General features: G+C 45.0%; 2 protein-coding genes across 7 annotated transcripts in view; both read right to left on the bottom strand.

Moving 5' to 3' along the window:
* The window catches only part of tert (telomerase reverse transcriptase), a 38,795-nt gene extending 31,741 nt beyond the window's left edge, over nucleotides 1–7,054 (bottom strand). For 2 of the 4 annotated variants that reach the window (XR_009822137.1, XM_062029337.1), the window contains exons 1-5: nucleotides 6,761–7,054; nucleotides 3,924–5,055; nucleotides 1,227–1,416; nucleotides 1,010–1,163; nucleotides 783–950 (exon numbers count right to left, since the gene is read on the bottom strand). Coding sequence is in view for 3 of the 4 variants with exons in the window: in XM_062029337.1 (XP_061885321.1) it covers nucleotides 783–950; nucleotides 1,010–1,163; nucleotides 1,227–1,416; nucleotides 3,924–5,055; nucleotides 6,761–6,976 (1,860 nt within the window). In the remaining variant the exon portion in view is untranslated. The remainder of the gene's footprint in view (nucleotides 1–782; nucleotides 951–1,009; nucleotides 1,164–1,226; nucleotides 1,417–3,923; nucleotides 5,056–6,760) is intronic. The other 2 variants (XM_062029336.1, XM_062029338.1) reach the window with 1 other exon arrangement.
* A 3,513-nt stretch (nucleotides 7,055–10,567) lies between these two features.
* Nucleotides 10,568–21,062, bottom strand: part of LOC133635562 (syncoilin-like) — a 10,550-nt gene continuing 55 nt past the window's right edge. Inside the window, exons 1-6 of one of the 3 annotated variants that reach the window (XM_062028771.1) lie at nucleotides 20,867–21,062; nucleotides 17,467–18,844; nucleotides 15,135–15,346; nucleotides 11,495–11,702; nucleotides 10,817–10,941; nucleotides 10,568–10,761 (exon numbers count right to left, since the gene is read on the bottom strand). The exon at nucleotides 20,867–21,062 is cut by the window's right edge and continues 55 nt beyond it. In XM_062028771.1, coding sequence (XP_061884755.1) covers nucleotides 10,713–10,761; nucleotides 10,817–10,941; nucleotides 11,495–11,702; nucleotides 15,135–15,346; nucleotides 17,467–18,844; nucleotides 20,867–21,012 — 2,118 coding nt within the window. In that variant the 5' untranslated portion in view covers nucleotides 21,013–21,062 and the 3' untranslated portion in view covers nucleotides 10,568–10,712. The remainder of the gene's footprint in view (nucleotides 10,762–10,816; nucleotides 10,942–11,494; nucleotides 11,703–15,134; nucleotides 15,347–17,466; nucleotides 18,845–20,866) is intronic. The other 2 variants (XM_062028772.1, XM_062028773.1) reach the window with 2 other exon arrangements.

Below are 21,062 nucleotides of genomic sequence, written 5' to 3'. Positions count from 1 at the left end.
GGCTTGCATGTCAAAGCTCCGATACAACCAGTCCTGCAGCGTGTTTACAGTTAACATCTAAATGTCCTCCAATAAGCACACAATGTATTCTATTTTAGTCAAGTCCTTTACAAAAGGTAAACAGCGGAGCCAGCAGCTACACAACAGCTAAGCACACAATAGCACATAAGCTAGATATACGTAATAATCATTGAACAATAGTGCAGTGTAAAACAACAATAGAAACAAGTATTAAATAAGGATAGTTGCATGTTACTTACACATACAAAGTATCCAATGCAGAAGCCTATTAGAAAGTATCCAGTAACAAACGTGTCCACATCATTCAACTTACTGCGTCGTTAGCTTATTTCATGAATTATTGTTACCACTACTTGTCGCCAAAAAACATTTGCCACTCCACTTCAACTTAAAGAGACGTTAGGTTAGTGTTAGTTAGAATTGCAATTCTTTTTTATTCTGATTCTTAATCGACTGAAAATTTTCAAGAATCGATTAATCGATTTAAAAAGACGTTTCTAATGATCTTACTTGCTGTGCATATACGTCAGCTGCCAAGAGGGGCTATTGTAACCTAAATAAAACAATTCAATAACATAATGAATAAAAGTATGTGCTATGATTCGTGCTGGTATCGTACAAAAATAATATCAGTATCGGTGTAGTATAGGGAGTGAAAAAGATGTATCCGGACACCACTACTTATAATACACTAATATTGACCACCCCGTAAAATGTGAGCACAACTCCTAGATGAATAAATAAGCAAAGACTATACTAACCTTAGTAAAGAAGAGGGGGCGTGGCTTCTCCTTCTGGGCTGCAGCAAGAGAAGACAACACCTTATGGATGTCAGTCAACCCCCAAACTGTGGATCCCAGCAGGGATGGATTGGAACGCACGCAAACCCGCAGGATTTCCCTCAAATCACGCACGTTCCCTTGGAAGAACTAGAAGAAAATATAAATACATTTGAACAACCTGCATGGGACATTAGGAAAGCTGATACCCTGGTCTTGGCGTCTGCTCTCAGAAGTCGAGTGATGGGCCTCATGCTATCCGCCTTTGGGATGAAGCGCAGGTGGGAGACCACGGTGCTTTTAGGCAGCGATGCCACCTGAGCGGGAGTTAACTCCACCATCTGGCCCTTAGAAACATGACGTCTGCAATCCCTCATTATGAGCGGGACATCCACAATGCTCCCTGTGTGTGTTTAAGGTGCGCACCTGAAGGCCAGGTTCTGCAGTTTGGCCCAGACATCCTGCCTGTAGAACTTCAGGGCGTTCTTTTGGCCCACACTCTCTGTGACGTAGAAACACGCCCGCACCAGCTGGACCACGTATCCGTCCAGAAGCCAAGCCAGCAGCTGACCCAGGACTTGAGTGCGATAGGCCAGCTCACTGGGTGGGACCCTGCCTGTGAACGGCCCAAGTTTCCAATGAGTTGCTTAATCAGGGGTGTCTAAAGTGTGGCTCGGGGGCCATTTGCCAGCAGTTCTGTTGGCCCGCAGCATATTGTGGAAATGAAAACAGGAAAAAAAAAACAGGAAAAATGTAAGGAGCACAATCTGAAATGTTCCAAAAACTAATAACACACTTTGTCACCTGGAACAAAGAGTGCATACAAAGTTGTGTCATTAAATGTATATAAAGTATGTTTTAACCTTCTTCTTTTTTTTTTTTTTTACAAAATGGATTCAGACATTTCAGTATGCGGCGCTTTATGGACAAAGTTTGGTCTTCCATGTTCAAAATAATGTGCCATGCTGGTTTTTACGACTTGACAGTGGCATCTAAAACTAAATGTGTAACATCCATCCATCCATTTTCTACCGCTTATTCCCTTCTATTCAACATAAAACTAAAACACATTTACACTACATAAACAATAATCGTAAGACTTTAAAATAAGAAATGGTTTTTCCAGTTGTGCCTGCTAACGCTTACTAGCATCCCAACTAGGGCTGCAACTAACGATTAATTTGATAATCCATTAATCTGTCGATTATTACTTCGATTAATCGATTAATAATCGGATAAAAGAGACAAACTACATTTCTATCCTTTCCAGTATTTTATTGAAAAAAAAACAGCATACTGGCACCATACTTATTTTGATTATTGTTTCTCAGCTGTTTGTACATGTTGCAGTTTATAAATAAAGGTTTATTTAAAAAAAAAAAAAAAAAAAAAAAAAAATTTTTAAAAGCCTCTGCGCATGCGCATAGCATAGATCCAATGAATCGATGACTAAATTAATCGGCAACTATTTTTATAATCGATTTTAATCGATTAGTTGTTGCAGCCCTAATCCCAACCTGACTTTTTGCAACTACTTTCAATTCGAACAGGCTTCTGTTAGGACACCTGTGTTGGCTTTTTGCTAACAAGTGTATACATGTCACTTGAACATAGACTAAAGAGTGTGATGATAGAATAATATTTGTACTTCAATTCTGGTTTCACCTGACAACGTGCACGAGACTTCCAAAAAGCTTTGTTTAAATCCATATTTCAATGGGGTCCTCCAGATCAGGGGCTATTTAAAGGGAAACTGCACTTTTTTAATTTTGCCTATCGTTCACAATCATTATGAAAGACATTAGGACGGATGGATTTTTAAATGCATTCTAACCTACCTTGGGGTTCCTCTATTTCGCCCATAAAATCCAATAAATAACCTTTCAAAAAGCGCCAACGATACTCCATTTAATTTGGTGACTTGAATATTAACCACGTATTAGTGATATTGTTATTATAAGCTCTGACGCAGACAAACTATTTATAGTGGCGTCGTGATCACTTCTGTGTGTCCCAATAACTACATCATCTGCTGTTTCCTCGCTTCCCTGCTCCCTGCAGGTTTATTGTAGATCATAAACCACGCCTCTCACCAGGACATGAGACGTCTGAGTAGGTATTCTGACAAGTTGGTACACTTAGCCATTGCGAGGACGACACGAAAAGACGCTTGTAAAATTCCCAAAAAAGTGCAGTTCCCCTTTAAATTAGGTATCGATTGAATATCGGCGCTGATTTTTGAGATTTATCGATATTGGCCTTCTTTTATCAGTATCGGCAGATTTGTTTTTTTTATTTATTAAAGAAGAGCAGGCAGCTCCTCATTTTTGTAACATTGAGCAACACATTGTCAGTCATCTTAAAAATGTCTCCTGAGCATAAAAAAAGGACTAATCATTGAATGAGTGTTACTAATACAAATGTATAAAATCCAAACCACATGGTGTGCCCGGAACTTTAAATATGCAGACGTAGTTTCTGCACGGCCGCTGCAATTGAGTGCACATGAGAGCAGTGTGTGCTTGAAGACTTCTTACAAGTGCAATTTCAATGTTGATGAAAAGTGAAGGTTATGGTGAACAAAAACATTGTTGTTGTTTTTTAACTATTTTCCTAAAATACGCATTGAGGCTATCAAGCACAGGTGTCAAACTCAAGGCCCAACATGATGCGTCACGTTATTTGATGTGACCTTCAAAAAAAGACGGGAAATAATGAAGCATTTTCTGACTAAATGCATGTATTGTTCTTTCAATGTTGCCAGGAAAATGCACTGCATGTAACTAGCGCTGCATATGCTGCTCGCTTGAATATCATCTCATCCTGCAACCAGCAAGTTATCCATCAGTCTGCTGGTCATTAAATAGTTTCCTATGCAAATTGTGTAGCAAGGCTGTGATACATTTATATTCACCTTCTGGGCGCAGCCAAAGTATTAATATCATTAATTGGAGAATGACACACCTGCTAAAGTGTGTTTCATCAGATTACTCCAACAAACTGATTGATAGATTACTGTATTATTAAAATAATCAATATATGGAGTCTATTTTTTCAAGGTAATCATGGCATGAGCTGCTTCCGTTATTTAGAAATGAAAATATAGCAGGTGATATAGCTCACCTGTCTTGCTGAGCTTCAACCAGTCACAGTCGTTCACCTTCATTTTCCACGTCAGCTCGGCAAGCGACACCTTGTCAAACTTGCTGCTGCGCAAGAAGCTCCTGACGCGCGCCAAAAAAAGGCTGCGGTTTTCCCCGGAGCCCCAGAGCGCTGGCGGGACCACGTTGGACAAACACTCCCTGACGAACAGGTAGACCCTGTGAGGAGCACAGTGTTGGGGCGGAACTAGCGGGCACACCCTCTGCAGGATCCTGCCGTAAGGACACCTCCTGTGTTCACGCAACATTTGGCTAAAAAGCGGGACCATGTTGAAAAAGCGCCATGGAAGCTTCTTTGGTTTTCTCTGGACGCCACTGAGGTAGGCCAGTCCTTCAAAGAACACGACTCTGACTAAATCCTCACCCTGTAGTCTTCTCCCTCCCTTCTTCTTGTTGAGAAGGAAGGCAGGCATGCCCCTGCCGCCATACATCAGCGCCATGGTGCGTACAAAGACCTGAGAGGGAGGCAAGGGGGGGAAAGTCCCAGATCTCCAACTAGGACCTGCTTCCAAAGGAGTTGTGCTTGTTTCAGCTGCTGCTTTCCAGCTTCCTCCTGCAGGCTTCATGGAAACTTCTGAAGCGTCACGCTCTCCGACACGTCTCCTCTTTCTAGAGGCGGACATCTCTTCCTCCTCTCTCCTCCTTTTCCTGCTGCGCACCCTGGCGTCCCTTCTGCGCTTCTTCTCGCTCCTGCTGTCACATGTCCTTCTCACGGCGGCGGTGTTCCGCTGTGTTCTGCACCCAGCCCGGAGGGAGAACCCAGAGGGGACGGCGGTCACGGAGACCCGGTCGTAAACAGGAGCGCCACAGACCTGGAGGGCGCAGGAAGGCGGGACGGCGATGAAGACGGAGCAGCTCTCCAGCAGGTAGCGTGTGAGGTCAGTGCCCAGGCGCGCACACACTTTCTTCCACAGGTCGCTGGCCAGGAAGTAGGCGGCGCTCTGGGTCACATCCCCCTGGAGTTTCAGGTGGTCGGCGTCACGCTCCTCCTGAGCCACACGCTGCAGGTTGTAGCCGCGCGCCAAGATGTTTCGCTTCTTCTTTCTTTTCAAGCTGTTGAGAGTGAAGGCCAGCAGCTCAGTGAAGGTGCAAATCTGCAGAAAGCATCATGACAACTGTTAGAATCATTTGATCTAAGTCATCACAAAAACTTTGTGTTGAAACGAGTTCCTGGCAAGAAGACAAAAGCTGTCTTTGAACCTACCAAGAAGGCTTGTAAAACTCCACTGTCGGTGATCATGGAGCAGCCTCAGGCAAAAAGAAAGATTCCCGCCGTGTGGGAATGTTTTGATCATATATCGGAAAAAAAGGTATTTGTGTTCATTTCCTTGTCGTTTCATCCTGTTCTCTCAAAGTTTCCACTTGATCTATTAGAATTCAAAATCTCTTCAAAATGATTCTTAGTTTACTATTCACATTTTCTGCAGGTTAAATGTCGCATTTGTACGACAGAATTGTCGTACGATAACAAATCCACCTCCTCAATGCTGTCAGCCAGAGCAATAATAACTAAGAAGAGAAATCGTCTAAAATGTAATACATTGGAAAAACTGTTTTTTTTTAATAAAAATGTGTAAAAAAACCCCAAAAACATTCCCAGTCCACAAGCATCCTCATTCACAACACATTCTCTTAGATTTCCATGTTATGATACATGTTCACATTATTTATTGACTGTATCTAAAAAAGATAAAAATATATTTTTATTTAAATGAAGATATGAAATAATCCTAAATGAAATACAATGACTTGGTTTATATTATTGTATATACTAGGTCATAAAATCAGTGTCAGTTGAGTCGGTCCATAGGTTGCCTGTAGGGATTTTTAATGTCCAGCAGATGTCAGTATTTAGTGACACAGTATCATTACAGTTTTGCAATGTGTCGAAACGCTTCATGATGCCTCATCAACCCATCACTAGGGGTCCCCAGATCCAGGCTAAAGACCAGAGGGGACAGATCCAGGCTAAAGACCAGAGGGGACAGATCCAGGCTAAAGACCAGAGGGGACAGATCCAGGCTAAAGACCAGAGGGGACAGATCCAGGCTAAAGACCAGAGGGGACAGATCCAGGCTAAAGACCAGAGGGGACATAGCCTTTTCCGTTGCCACGACTAAGCTCTGGAACAGCCTTCCCCTCCACATTAGGTCAGCCCAAAGCCTGGGGGTCTTCAAAACCCTTCTTAAGACCTACCTCTTCTATTTGGCCCTTGACCTGAGCTGAGTCCGCCCACTAGGCCACCATTTCTAGTCCCCCCCCCCCCCAGCCCATTCACTTTAGTTTTATTTTTCAATTTGTCGCACTTTTATTATTTAGCAAATTTTTACTTTGTATTCGACCCCTTTCACTGTATTGTTTTTGCACTATCTTGTTCAGCTCATTCATTATTTACGTTCTTTTTTTATTCTTTTTTGTTCTATGCTTTTTTTAACTTGTAAAGCACTTTGGTTCAATTTAAAAGTAGTCGTAAACGTGCTATATAAATCAAGTTGACTTGACTCGATGTCGTGACTGTTGCCCGCCAGGTGGGGGCGCTGTTGTCTAGGGTTTCCCAGTGTATTAAATGTTAAAGCTGCATTACAAGCTATTGTACACGGTCTAAGATCATATTGTACCCTGGCAGATGGTCCTGCTTTTCTAAATACTCCTTTTTAACCTTCTTGTACGATCATTTGGACCGTCTCACCAACCGGAAGTGCCTCTGCTAAACTTACTAGCAAGCTAACACCCTAGCATCATGGAGACATATTTACTTGTTTAGGATGACTTGTTTTAATGAATGAATGAATGTCTCACCTGGTGTTTGCTTGGCACTTGCTGCAGCTCCTTGTCGTAGCAAACAAAAACGTTCCGTACGAAAGTTTTGAAGTGGTTGGCGTCTGTCTGCTGGACGAGAGCTGCTCTCTGTCCCTCTTGGAACACAATTGTGTCCGCAAACTCCTCCAATGTGTGTGTGTGGCCATAAAGACAGCGAAGTGTGTCGAGGACTCTGGAAAAATCCGCTGAAGACATTTTTGTTGCACGACAGCAGCGATCCTGGACTGGAGTGCCCGCGTTGTTCGCGCCGAGCAAATGAAAACGCAGCCAAAAGCATCCGTCCAATCAGAGGGCGTCTTACTGGCATCTGTCCAATCAGATGGCGTCTTACTGGCATCCGTCCAATCAGAGGGCGTCTTACTGGCATTCGTCCAATCAGAGGGCGTCTTACTGGCTACTATCGAGCCTCCCACCAATAGCGACAAGGCGTGCATGTGTTGTCGTGACTCACATAGACATGTTCTAAGGGTAGGCGGTGTCACGCCAATGTTCTTCCCATTACAAAAACCTTCCTAGCCCCCATTTACTTCCGGGGTCATTTCCTTTTACGTCATTTCCTCTTACTTACTTTAGGTGCAGCTCGCGCAATGTTTGGAACAAAACATTTGTAAACAATAAAAAATCATTTTACATTGCAGTTTTTTGCCTCATTTTAAAGTCTTGAAGAAATACCCAAGATTTTTCTTTATTTTTATGTTCTTATTCTAAATATTGTCGTTTGTCTGACCACGGGTCATCTGACTTCACTGAGGTACATATGTGCACATAAATGTCATTTTAATTTAGTTCACTTACACAGAGAACTAAAAAAAACTGAATTTAACGAATACATTTAGTTTTAATAAAGTTTGATAATGTTGATTGATAATGAATTAACTTATTGTACACTGTTATTCATTTCCGCATATGTCCACGAGTCAAATGTGCAGTCAGGAATATCCTCAAGTTAATTTGTCCGATTAATACTTGTCCAATTAATACAGACGTTTTGTTAAATATTATTAAAAAAAAACAAAACAGCGACGGGCAGTAGGAGGAAATGACGTAGGTAAAAGGAAATGACGTAAGAGGAAATGACCCCGGAAGTAAATGGGGGCTAGGAAGGTTTTTGTAATGGGAAGTAAATTGGCGTGACACCGCTGTCACGCCAATTTTCTTCCCATCACAAAAACCTTCCTAACCCCCATTTACTTCTGGGGTCATTTCCGCTTACGTCAGTTCCTCTTACGTCATTGACAGCGATCGATAGCACTTCGTTTGACTCTTTTTTATAATACGGCGTTAACAAAACGTCTGAATTATCAACAATAATGTTGATTTAAAGTACAGACATTTAACATTATATATTAATTAATATTACTGAAATGTTTCAACAATAATGTTGATTTAAAGTACAGACATTTAACAGTATTATATATTAATTAATATTAGTGAAATGGTTTCAACAATAATGTTGATTTAAAGTAGTACAGACATTTAACAGTATTATATATTAATTAATATTTTTTGCACGTTACCACGAAGACAGAAGTTCGCAGCACTCCGCTTGAAATGTTGCGAAGCCTGCTGGTGTTTGACATAAGTCCCCTGGGACAGATAAAGACGAATATCATCCAGTGACACCACCATTTTCAGGAGATTTGGATTTATCGATCGCTGGCAATGACGTGAGAGGAAATGACGTAAGTAAGAGGAACTGACGTAAGCGGAAATGACCCCGGAAGTAAATGGGAGTTAGGAAGGTTTTTGTGATGGGAAGAAAATTGGCGTGACAACGCTGACGAGACGCGGGGCCGCCATCTTGGAGTGGTGATCCGCTCCACTCAGTGCAATTCATTTGGCAGGAGCAATGAACTGTCAGCGCATTTAATTAATCTTACCTCACTGAATACCACTCATTTTCACCCGCTTTTTTGTCATACGTGTAGCTATGATAAAGGACACATGTTTTATTATTCATAGTTTGCTTAACAGTAATAGAATATTCCTTTATGCTATAAGTGACCAGACGTCCCAGATCAAAACTGGGAATATAATCCCAGAAAAGGGTCAGCTATTTTTAAATTGAAGAAACAATATGATGAGGTTATATATACATGCTACATTAACAATGTATGAATACATTAGATATCTATATATCTTATAGACTGTATCTCTGTTGCTGCAGCAGCAGAGAGTTTATTCTGTCTTGACACTTTGTATTGATATTTTGTATTACATTCTTCCCTTAAATGATCATGTTTACACTGATTGTTTTATATGTATTTTTTAGGTATGTCGCTTTGGATAAAAGCATCTGCCAAATACTTCAACATAAACATATATAAACACCTGAAAGTCTTTATATCAGATAAACCACCAATCTGTTTCACTGGATTCAGAATAAAACCAAATTCTGTCTTACCCAACAATGTTAGTATTTGAATATTGTTACTTGAAGACTTATTCCTGGTTACAATTATACTGTTAAGAAAGTATTGTCTTATACTTTGCCTAAAATGAGAATGCATCATAATCAGTGGCGGCTGGTGAATTTTGTTTTTGATTTCAGTACTATTGAAGATCTTAGCTCCTTCTCAACTCTGTGCTAATATTCTTTTCACAAAATACAACCAATAGTATGTTAATGTTAAATCTTACTTGTGAAAAGTAATCCCCCGATTCCTATTTTCAACAGTCCGCTCATTTGAGCAGGAAAACGCTGAACACCATCTTTGTTTTCTACCTGTCAACTGTCAGTTTAGCATCTTTGTTTTCTACCTGTCGACTGTCTGTTTAGCATCTTTGTTTTCTACCTGTCAACTGTTAGTTTAGCATCTTTGTTTTCTGCATGTCAACTGTCAGTTTAGCATCTTTGTTTTGTACCTGTCAACTGTCAGTTTAGCATCTTTGTTTTCTACATGTCAACTGTCAGTTTAGCATCTTTGTTTTCTACCTGTCAACTGTCAGTTTAGCATCTTTGTTTTCTACCTGTCGACTGTCAGTTTAGCATCTTTGTTTTCTACCTGTCAACTGTCAGTTTAGCATCTTTGTTTTCTACCTGTCGACTGTCAGTTTAGCATCTTTGTTTTCTACCTGTCAACTGTCAGTTTAGCATCTTTGTTTTCTACCTGTCAACTGTCAGTTTAGCATCTTTGTTTTCTACCTGTCGACTGTCAGTTTAGCATCTTTGTTTTCTACCTGTCAACTGTCAGTTTAGCATCTTTGTTTTCTACCTGTCGACTGTCTGTTTAGCATCTTTGTTTTCTACCTGTCAACTGTTAGTTTAGCATCTTTGTTTTCTACCTGTCAACTGTCAGTTTAGCATCTTTGTTTTCTACCTGTCAACTGTCAGTTTAGCATCTTTGTTTTCTACCTGTCAACCGTCAGTTTAGCATCATTGTTTTCTACCTGTCAACTGTCAGTTTAGCATCTTTGTTTTCTACCTGTCAACTGTCAGTTTAGCATCTTTGTTTTCTACCTGTCAACTGTCAGTTTAGGCTGCTCGCCGGCTCCTCATCACCACTTCAAGATGGCGGCCTAATTTCTCGCGTCACAGCAGCCAATGCTGCGTATACTTGTAACATGTCTATGGTCTTACTGGCATCCGTCCAATCAGAGGGCGTCTTACTGGCTACTATATGGAGCCTCCCCCCAATGGCGACAAGGCGTGCATGTGTTGTTGTGACTCACACTTACACGCCTTGTGAAAGGACAGTAATGTTGTGTCAAATCTCAAGTGTTAATTGTTGTATTGAAAACAAAGAATAAAAGAGAGAACCAGTTGTCTGCGAAAGCATTGACTCATCATTTCATTAAAAATAACATTGGTTGTGTTTTGTAGGCAGACAATAATAACAATGAGTGCTCTCTTCAAGGCGTGGAACATACAATACAACAACAGTGCAAGTATCTAAAGTGCATTGGATAACCTCTATTGAAAGACACGTTTTCATATTTCCTCTGTGAGTTGAAAGGTGTGCTTGTCTCCAGCAGCAGACCTGTGAGAAGAAGATGTTAGTCCAACATCAGCTGGTTCTGATGAACACATCTCACCTGTACAAGAGGATCTGTTTGGAAAGACTATCTCTTATATCTTCTGCTTCTTTGTTCTTTCTCTTCTGCACCATCAACTCAGTCTTGAAGACTCTGCTGCTCTCCTCCAGACCTCGGATATTCTCCTACAAATAAAAAGGATGAATTAAAAAAAAAAGTTCTCGGGACAATTTGCCTGCTGCGTTTGTTTGTTGGTATTTGTTCATTTGAAGGACAATGTGCAGCTACAGGAAGAAGATGGCTGCACCATCATTTCCATCTGTAGTCTGACTGCCACAATAAAATGACACAAGATATTCAAATGATATAGAGATAAACAAATTAAAATAGAAGTACAATGCATAGAGGGTATGTGAGTGGGCGGTCAAGTTTAGTATTTTAGCAGCTTCATTTTAAGGGCAAAAGTATATAAAGTGCAGCAGTTTTGATCAAAGTGCACATACCATGCAGTAGATTCAATAGCCATAATCCCCATTGGTGTTGCATACATATTCACCTCATAGTGTGTGATAGTGTGTGATAGTGTGATGGTGTAGCATACATATTCACCTGATAGTGTGTGATAGTGTGATGGTGTAGCATACATATTCACCTGATAGTGTGTGATAGTGTGATGGTGTAGCATACATATTCACCTGATAGTGTGTGATAGTGTGATGGTGTAGCATACATATTCACCTGATAGTGCTGAGCATCCTCTTTCCTCTGCACCTGCGTGAGTTTGACTTTCTCCTCCATGCAAGCTCTCTGGAGCAGCAGCTTTTGGGTCTCTTCCTCAAGGGGTCTTAACTGGGCCCTGAGCTCCTGCGTCTGCTCTTTGGACTTTGCACAAGACCGTGTTGTTGTCTCCTTCCTCTTCAGCAAGGCCAGCAACATGGGCTCGTACCTGCGACGTTTGGCACACGCCAGCACAATTTCAGCAAGACGGTGTTGAAAAGGAAGGAAGGAAATGTCTTCACTTGACTTCATTTCCCACACATTTTTTTGTCTGCCATATTTGTAACGCGGTCTGAACACAGCCCACAGGAGGGCGCCACTTACAGTCATGTGACTACCTGAACACAGCCCACAGGGGGCGCCACTTACAGTCATGTGACTACCGGAACACAGCCCACAGGAGGCGCCACTTACAGTCATGTGACTACCTGAACACAGCCCACAGGAGGCGCCACTTACAGTCATGTGACTACCTGAACACAGCCCACAGGGGGCGCCACTTACAGTCATGTGACTACCTGAACACAGCCCACAGGACGGGCCACTTAGTCATGTGACTACCTGAACACAGCCCACAGGAGGGCGCCACTTACAGTCATGTGACTACCTGAACACAGCCCACAGGAGGCGCCACTTACAGTCATGTGACTACCTGAACACAGCCCACAGGAGGGCGCCACTTACAGTCATGTGACTACCTGAACACAGCCCACAGGAGGGCGCCACTTACAGTCATGTGACTACCTGAACACAGCCCACAGGAGGGCGCCACTTACAGTCATGTGACTACCTGAACACAGCCCACAGGAGGCGCCACTTACAGTCATGTGACTACCTGAACACAGCCCACAGGAGGGCGCCACTTACAGTCATGTGACTACCTGAACACAGCCCACAGGAGGGCGCCACTTACAGTCATGTGACTACCTGAACACAGCCCACAGGAGGCGCCACTTACAGTCATGTGACTACCTGAACACAGCCCACAGGAGGGCGCCACTTACAGTCATGTGACTACCTGAACACAGCCCACAGGAGGCGCCACTTACAGTCATGTGACTACCTGAACACAGCCCACAGGAGGGCGCCACTTACAGTCATGTGACTACCTGAACACAGCCCACAGGGGGCGCCACTTACAGTCATGTGACTACCTGAACACAGCCCACAGGAGGCGCCACTTACAGTCATGTGACTACCTGAACACAGCCCACAGGGGGCGCCACTTACAGTCATGTGACTACCTGAACACAGCCCACAGGGCGGGCCACTTAGTCATGTGACTACCTGAACACAGCCCACAGGAGGGCGCCACTTACAGTCATGTGACTACCTGAACACAGCCCACAGGGGGCGCCACTTACAGTCATGTGACTACCTGAACACAGCCCACAGGAGGGCGCCACTTACAGTCATGTGACTACCTGAACACAGCCCACAGGGGGCGCCACTTACAGTCATGTGACTACCTGAACACAGCCCACAGGGGGCGCCACTTAGTCATGTGACTACCTGAACACAGCCCACAGGGGGCGCCACTTACAGTCATGTGACTACCTGAACACAGCCCACAGGAGGCGCCACTTACAGTCATGTGACTACCTGAACACAGCCCACAGGGGGCGCCACTTACAGTCATGTGACTACCTGAACACAGCCAACAGGAGGCGCCACTTACAGTCATGTGACTACCTGAACACAGCCCACAGGAGGGCGCCACTTAGTCATGTGACTACCTGAACACAGCCCACAGGAGGGCGCCACTTACAGTCATGTGACTACCTGAACACAGCCCACAGGGGGCGCCACTTACAGTCATGTGACTACCGGAACACAGCCCACAGGAGGCGCCACTTACAGTCATGTGACTACCTGAACACAGCCCACAGGAGGCGCCACTTACAGTCATGTGACTACCTGAACACAGCCCACAGGGGGCGCCACTTACAGTCATGTGACTACCTGAACACAGCCCACAGGACGGGCCACTTAGTCATGTGACTACCTGAACACAGCCCACAGGAGGGCGCCACTTACAGTCATGTGACTACCTGAACACAGCCCACAGGAGGCGCCACTTACAGTCATGTGACTACCTGAACACAGCCCACAGGAGGGCGCCACTTACAGTCATGTGACTACCTGAACACAGCCCACAGGAGGGCGCCACTTACAGTCATGTGACTACCTGAACACAGCCCACAGGAGGGCGCCACTTACAGTCATGTGACTACCTGAACACAGCCCACAGGAGGCGCCACTTACAGTCATGTGACTACCTGAACACAGCCCACAGGAGGGCGCCACTTACAGTCATGTGACTACCTGAACACAGCCCACAGGAGGGCGCCACTTACAGTCATGTGACTACCTGAACACAGCCCACAGGAGGCGCCACTTACAGTCATGTGACTACCTGAACACAGCCCACAGGAGGGCGCCACTTACAGTCATGTGACTACCTGAACACAGCCCACAGGAGGCGCCACTTACAGTCATGTGACTACCTGAACACAGCCCACAGGAGGGCGCCACTTACAGTCATGTGACTACCTGAACACAGCCCACAGGGGGCGCCACTTACAGTCATGTGACTACCTGAACACAGCCCACAGGAGGCGCCACTTACAGTCATGTGACTACCTGAACACAGCCCACAGGGGGCGCCACTTACAGTCATGTGACTACCTGAACACAGCCCACAGGGCGGGCCACTTAGTCATGTGACTACCTGAACACAGCCCACAGGAGGGCGCCACTTACAGTCATGTGACTACCTGAACACAGCCCACAGGGGGCGCCACTTACAGTCATGTGACTACCTGAACACAGCCCACAGGAGGGCGCCACTTACAGTCATGTGACTACCTGAACACAGCCCACAGGGGGCGCCACTTACAGTCATGTGACTACCTGAACACAGCCCACAGGGGGCGCCACTTAGTCATGTGACTACCTGAACACAGCCCACAGGGGGCGCCACTTACAGTCATGTGACTACCTGAACACAGCCCACAGGAGGCGCCACTTACAGTCATGTGACTACCTGAACACAGCCCACAGGGGGCGCCACTTACAGTCATGTGACTACCTGAACACAGCCAACAGGAGGCGCCACTTACAGTCATGTGACTACCTGAACACAGCCCACAGGAGGGCGCCACTTAGTCATGTGACTACCTGAACACAGTCCACAGGGGGCGCCACTTACAGTCATGTGACTACCTGAACACAGCCCACAGGAGGCGCCACTTACAGTCATGTGACTACCTGAACACAGCCCACAGGGGGCGCCACTTACAGTCATGTGACTACCTGAACACAGCCAACAGGAGGCGCCACTTACAGTCATGTGACTACCTGAACACAGCCCACAGGAGGCGCCACTTACAGTCATGTGACTACCTGAACACAGCCCACAGGGGGCGCCACTTACAGTCATGTGACTACCTGAACACAGCCCACAGGGGGCGCCACTTACAGTCATGTGACTACCTGAACACAGCCCACAGGAGGCGCCACTTACAGTCATGTGACTACCTGAACACAGCCCACAGGGGGCGCCACTTAGTCATGTGACCACTTCGAGTCATGTGACTACCTGTTGTGGAGGGCTGCCAGGCTGGCCTGCAGGTACTGCTGGATGTCCCCATGGGAGTGTCTCCTGCACATCTCCTCCTGCGTAACAGCAGAGGTGTGCTTGGCGCCCTGCAGGTGCAGCTCAGCCAGGAGGTCCAGCAGGTGTCGCTGGTGAGCCAACTTGAGCTGCACACTCTCGTCCGTCATCTGGAGGACCACGGTCTGCAGGGTCTCCTGGAGTTAAGCAATGGGCGAGAGTTACGTCTGGGAAGAGGACTGACAAATAGGGGTGGCCCAATACAACTTTTCCACTTCCAATTCCATACCGATATTGAACCCTGGCGTATTAGCCAATACGGATATTGATCCGATACCATATCAGCATGAAACAAACATACTTTTATTTTGCAGTGTGGAATGTTAGAGAAGGTTTGATCAAGTACAAACCCTGTTTCCATATGAGTTGGGAAATGGTGTTAGATGTAAATATAAACGGAATACAATGATTTGCAAATCCTTTTCAAGCCATATTCAGTTGAATATGCTACAAAGACAACATATTTCATGTTCAAACTCATAAACTTTTTTTTTTTTTCCCAAATAATCATTAACTTTAGAATTTGATGGCAGCAACACGTGACAAAGAAGTTGGGAAAGGTGGCAATAAATACTGATAAAGTTGAGGAATGCTCATCAAACACTTATTTGGAACATCCCACAGGTGAACAGGCTAATTGGGAACAGGTGGGTGCCATGATTGGCTATAAAAGTAGATTCCATGAAATGCTCAGTCATTCACAAACAAGGATGGGGCGAGGGTCACCACTTTGTCAACAAATGCCTGAGCAAATTTTTGAACAGTTTAAGAACAACCTTTCTCAAGCAGCTATTGCAAGGAATTGAGGGATTTCACCATCTACGCTCCGTAATATCATCAAAGGGTTGAGAGAATGTGGAGAAATCACTGCAGGTAAGCAGCTAAGCCCGTGACCTTCCATCCCTCAGGCTGTACTGCATCAACAAGTGTGTGTAAAGGATATCACCACATGGAACACTTCAGAAACCCACTGTCAGTAACTACAGTTGGTCGCTACATCTGTAAGTGCAAGTTAAAACTCTCCTATGCAAGGCAAAAAAACATTTATCAACAACACCCAGAAACGCCGTCGGCTTGGCTGGGCCTGAGCTCATCTAAGATGGACTGATACAAAGTGGAAAAGTGTTCTGTGGTCTGACGAGTCCACATTTCAAATTGTTTTTGGAAACTGTGGACGTCGTGTCCTCCGGACCAAAGAGGAAAAGAACCATCCGGATTGTTCTAGGCGCAAAGTGTAAAAGTCAGCATGTGTGATGGTATGGGGGTGTATTAGTGGCCAAGACATGGGTAACTTACACATCTGTGAAGGCACCATTAATGCTGAAAGGTACATACAGCTTTTGGAGCAACATATGTTGCCATCCAAGCAACGTTACCATGGACGCCCCTGCTTATTTCAGCAAGACAATGCCAAGGCACGTGTTACATCAACGTGGCTTCATAGTAAAAGAGTGCGGGTACTAGACTGGCCTGCCTGTAGTCCAGATATTGAAAATGTGTGGCACCTAAAATAGCAGAAGGGAGACCCTCGGACTGTTGAACAACTTAAGCTGTACATCAAGCAAGAATGGGAAAGAATTCCACTTCAAAAATGTGTCTCCTCACTTCCCAAACCAAAACTGAGTGTTGTTCAAAGGAAAGGCCATGTAACACAGTGGTGAACATGCCCTTTCACAACTACTTTGGCACGTGTTGCAGCCATGACATTCTAAGTTAATGATTATTTGCAAAAAAAACCTAAAGTTTATGAGTTTGAACATGAAATATGTTGTCTTTGTAGCATATTCAACTGAATATGGCTTGAAAATGATTTGCAAATCATTGTATTCCGTTTATATTTACATCTAACACCATTTCCCAACTCATATGGAAACGGGGTTTGTAGGAGGAGTCAAACAGAGACAAATGGTCAGTAGGAAAAACACTAACCTGTGAAGGTAAGCTCATGTTGTAGTCCGTCAAAATGATGCGGACACGTTTGTTGCTGGATACTTTCTAACACGCTTCTGACTCGGAGACTTCGTATGTGTAAATAATATGCAACTGCAACTATTTGACACTTGTTTACGTTGACACATGTTCCGGTTTACGCTGCAAAAGTGTACGTCCAGCTTGTGTGCTTGGCTGTTGTGTAGCTGCTAGCTCCAAGTAGCCTAGCATGTTTACCTTTACCCAAAATAGAAGAAATGGTGTTCTTATTGGAAGGCATTGAGATATTAACCATCTTTGCTTGTATCAGAGCCTGCAGATGTCCTACCTCCTGTCTCCTGAGGAGCGCCACCTCATGGCGTTGCTTGCTGAGCGCCAGCTGGGCGTGTGCACTCTCCTTGGCCCGAGCAAACAGCTTCCACTTCAGCTTCCGCAGCAGCTGGCGCATCTCCTGCGTCTCCAGGTCCACCTGCCACACCCGCCGCTCCTCCTCCGCTCTTGTCGCCCTCAAGCGCCGGATCTCCCGCTTCCTCTCCTCTCTGCGGGCCGCCTCCTCGCTTTGCAGCCTGGTCAGCAAGCTCATCACTTGGTGGAAGACGTCATCCTCCATGGCTTCTCGCTTCTCTTCTTCTTCTTCCGGGCCTTTCTGCCGTCTCAGCTGCAGCACCTCTGAGAGTAATTCTCTTCTCCTGCTCTCCAAGCGCTGCACCTCCTGGATGCACTCCTCCATTTGACACCTGAGAGCCTCAAAGCCCTCCACTTCAGACCCACAAAGGTCCATCTTCAGTGGCCATGCATCATTCACCTGCTTTTCCTCACAAGTTGTGGCCAATGAGGAAGCATCATAGCTTGGGTTCCCTCCGGGTGCTGCTTCCCTCCCACAGTTCTCCACGTGGACGTACTCTGGACTTGTCTCCACGTGGACGTACTCTGGACTTGTCTCCACGTGGACGTCCTCTGGACTTGTCTCCACATGGACGTCCTCTGGACTTGTCTCCACGTGGACATACTCTGGACTTGTCTCCACCTCCTCCACGTGGACGTCCTCTGTACTTGTCTCCACGTGGACGTCCTCTGGACTTGTCTCCACGTGGACGTCCTCTGGACTTGTCTCCACGTGGACGTCCTCTGGACTTGTCTTCACGTGGACGTCCTCTGGACTTGCCTCCCAGTCTTCCATGCAGCTCTCCAACACGGCCAACATCCCCAACAGGCGCCCCTCGTACTCCATCATGGTGTCGCTCAGCCGGTTCCCCGCCAAAGTAAGAGGCAAGTCCGCCTGGTGAGAAACATCGGCTCCTCCCTGAGAAGGTTCTGTCTTGTCCACTTGGGTTTCTGTGCAGCTGGTGGAAAAATACGGGGAGCTTTCCCAATGGCTGGCTTCCAACTCCCCGGAGAGGTGGGAACAGAAAGAAATGTCCGTCATGTCCTCGCAGCTCTGAAGGAGGTCATCCATCTGGTGTAAGTACGGCCCGAGCAGCGCAGGTGAGCACTCTGCCAAAGTAAAAGGCGGGCGGTCGCTCTGCTCTCTGGGATCCACGTCAGGTCCCTCCGGGTCCCCGTTGTCTTCTTCTTCGTGGATGAAGAGAGGCGCCAAGTGGTCGTCCTCCATGGCTGTCCTCTCAGTGTGTCTGCTGGTGAAGACACAGAAGGTCACCACCGCACTTCTTTTGGACTGACAAGTACCTTCAAAGGCTTTATTTGAGCTGGACATGACACAAAAAGTAGCAACGATCAACTTTTTAAGAACACAGGTGGGTCTTCCTTAGCACCAACGTCCTCTGCAAAGGACGTTTGCTTGTGCTGTATGAGCGTTTGACACCTGCCAGTTAATTAACACGTTTGTGTCATCATCCACAAAAAGGGATGGCACTAAAGTTGAGTAAGATGTACAAACCCCGTTTCCATATGAGTTGGGAAATGGTGTTAGATGTAAATATAAACAGAATACAATGATTTGCAAATCCTTTTCAAGCCATATTCAGTTGAATATGCTACAAAGACAACATATTTCATGTTCAAACTCATAAACTTTATTTTTTTTTTTGCAAATAATAATGAACTTAGAATGTCATGGCTGCAACACGTGCCAAAGTAGTTGTGAAAGGGCATGTTCACCACTGTGTTACATGGCCTTTCCTTTGAACAACACTCAGTTTTGGTTTGGGAAGTGAGGAGACACATTTTTGAAGTGGAATTCTTTCCCATTCTTGCTTGATGTACAGCTTAAGTTGTTCAACAGTCCGGGGGTCTCCCTTCTGCTATTGCAGGTGCCACACATTTTCAATGTCTGGACTACAGGCAGGCCAGTCTAGTACCCGCACTCTTGTACTATGAAGCCACATTGATGTAACACCTGGCTTGGCATTGTCTTGCTGAAATAAGCAGGGGCGTCCATGGTAACGTTGCTTGGATGGCAACATATGTTGCTCCAAAAGCTGTATGTACCTTTCAGCATTAATGGTGCCTTCACAGATGTGTAAGTTACCCATGTCTTGGCCACTAATACACCCCCATACCATCACACATGCTGCCTTTTACACTTTGCACCTAGAACAATCCGGATGGTTCTTTTCCTCTTTGGTCCGGAGGACACCACAACCACAGTTTCCAAAAACAATTTGAAATGTGGACTCGTCAGACCACAGAACACTTTTCCACTTTGTATCAGTCCATCTTAGATGAGCTCAGGCCCAGTGAAGCCGACGGCGTTTCTGGGTGTTGTTGATAAACGTTTTTTTGCCTTGCATAGGAGAGTTTTAACTTGGACTTACAGATGTAGCGACCAACTGTAGTTACTGACAGTGGGTTTCTGAAGTGTTCCATGTGGTGATATCCTTTACACACACTTGTTGATGCAGTACAGCCTGAGGGATGGAAGGTCACGGGCTTAGCTGCTTACCTGCAGTGATTTCTCCACATTCTCTGAACCCTTTGATGATATTACGGAGCGTAGATGGTGAAATCCCTCAATTCCTTGCAATAGCTGCTTGAGAAAGGTTGTTCTTAAACTGTTCAACAATTTGCTCAGGCATTTGTTGACAAAGTGGTGACCCTCGCCCCATCCTTGTTTGTGAATGACTGAGCATTTCATGGAATCTACTTTTATACCCAATCATGGCACCCACCTGTTCCCAACTAGCCTGTTCACCTGTGGGATGTTCCAAATAAGTGTTTGATGAGCATTCCTCAACTTTATCAGTATTTATTGCCACCTTTCCCAACTTCTTTGTCACGTGTTGCTGCCATCAAATTATAAAGTTAATGATTATTTGCAACAAAAAATTTTTTTTATCAGTTTGAACATGAAATATGTTGTCTTTGTAGCATATTCAACTGAATATGGCTTGAAAAGGATTTGCAAATCATTGTATTCCGTTTATATTTACATCTAACACCATTTCCCAACTCATATGGAAACGGGGTTTGTAGCATGACACATGGCAGGCTGGGAGTGGATTATTCCAACAACAACAACAAGCACCCATCATTACCACGTGGTACAACTAACTATTATTATAGCACCTTGAGATAAAGTGAGGATTCAAATGTTTGGGTTTTATGCAGATTATAAAGATTTCAAGTCAAAAGTGGTATGTTTCCAGGTCAGAAGTAGTAAGTGTGGGCACATTGCATCACCTGCTGGCTGGCTGAACATAAAACTTCCACCTTTCTTGCTCCAATCACTTCCCATAAAAGTTTGACTTTCAAAATAAAGCAGTACTTACTTTGCCTTGCTGCAGGGGAAGAATGTGTTGGAAAGGAGGGAGCGTGGAAGACAGAACGTCGGGGACTGACGGGGTGGAGGAACTCTCTCACTGGCACTCGCTCCTCCAGTCAGCCTGCAGATATGCGTCACCACGGCAACCGCCATTCTGTTTGGCTTTATTAATAAACACGAGGCGGGGCCACAGCAGGAGGGGC

This window comes from Entelurus aequoreus, linkage group LG20 (genome assembly GCF_033978785.1).
Source record: "Entelurus aequoreus isolate RoL-2023_Sb linkage group LG20, RoL_Eaeq_v1.1, whole genome shotgun sequence".
NCBI classification, from domain to species: Eukaryota; Metazoa; Chordata; class Actinopteri; order Syngnathiformes; family Syngnathidae; genus Entelurus; species Entelurus aequoreus.
This window is presented reverse-complemented; position numbering and strand designations above follow the sequence as displayed.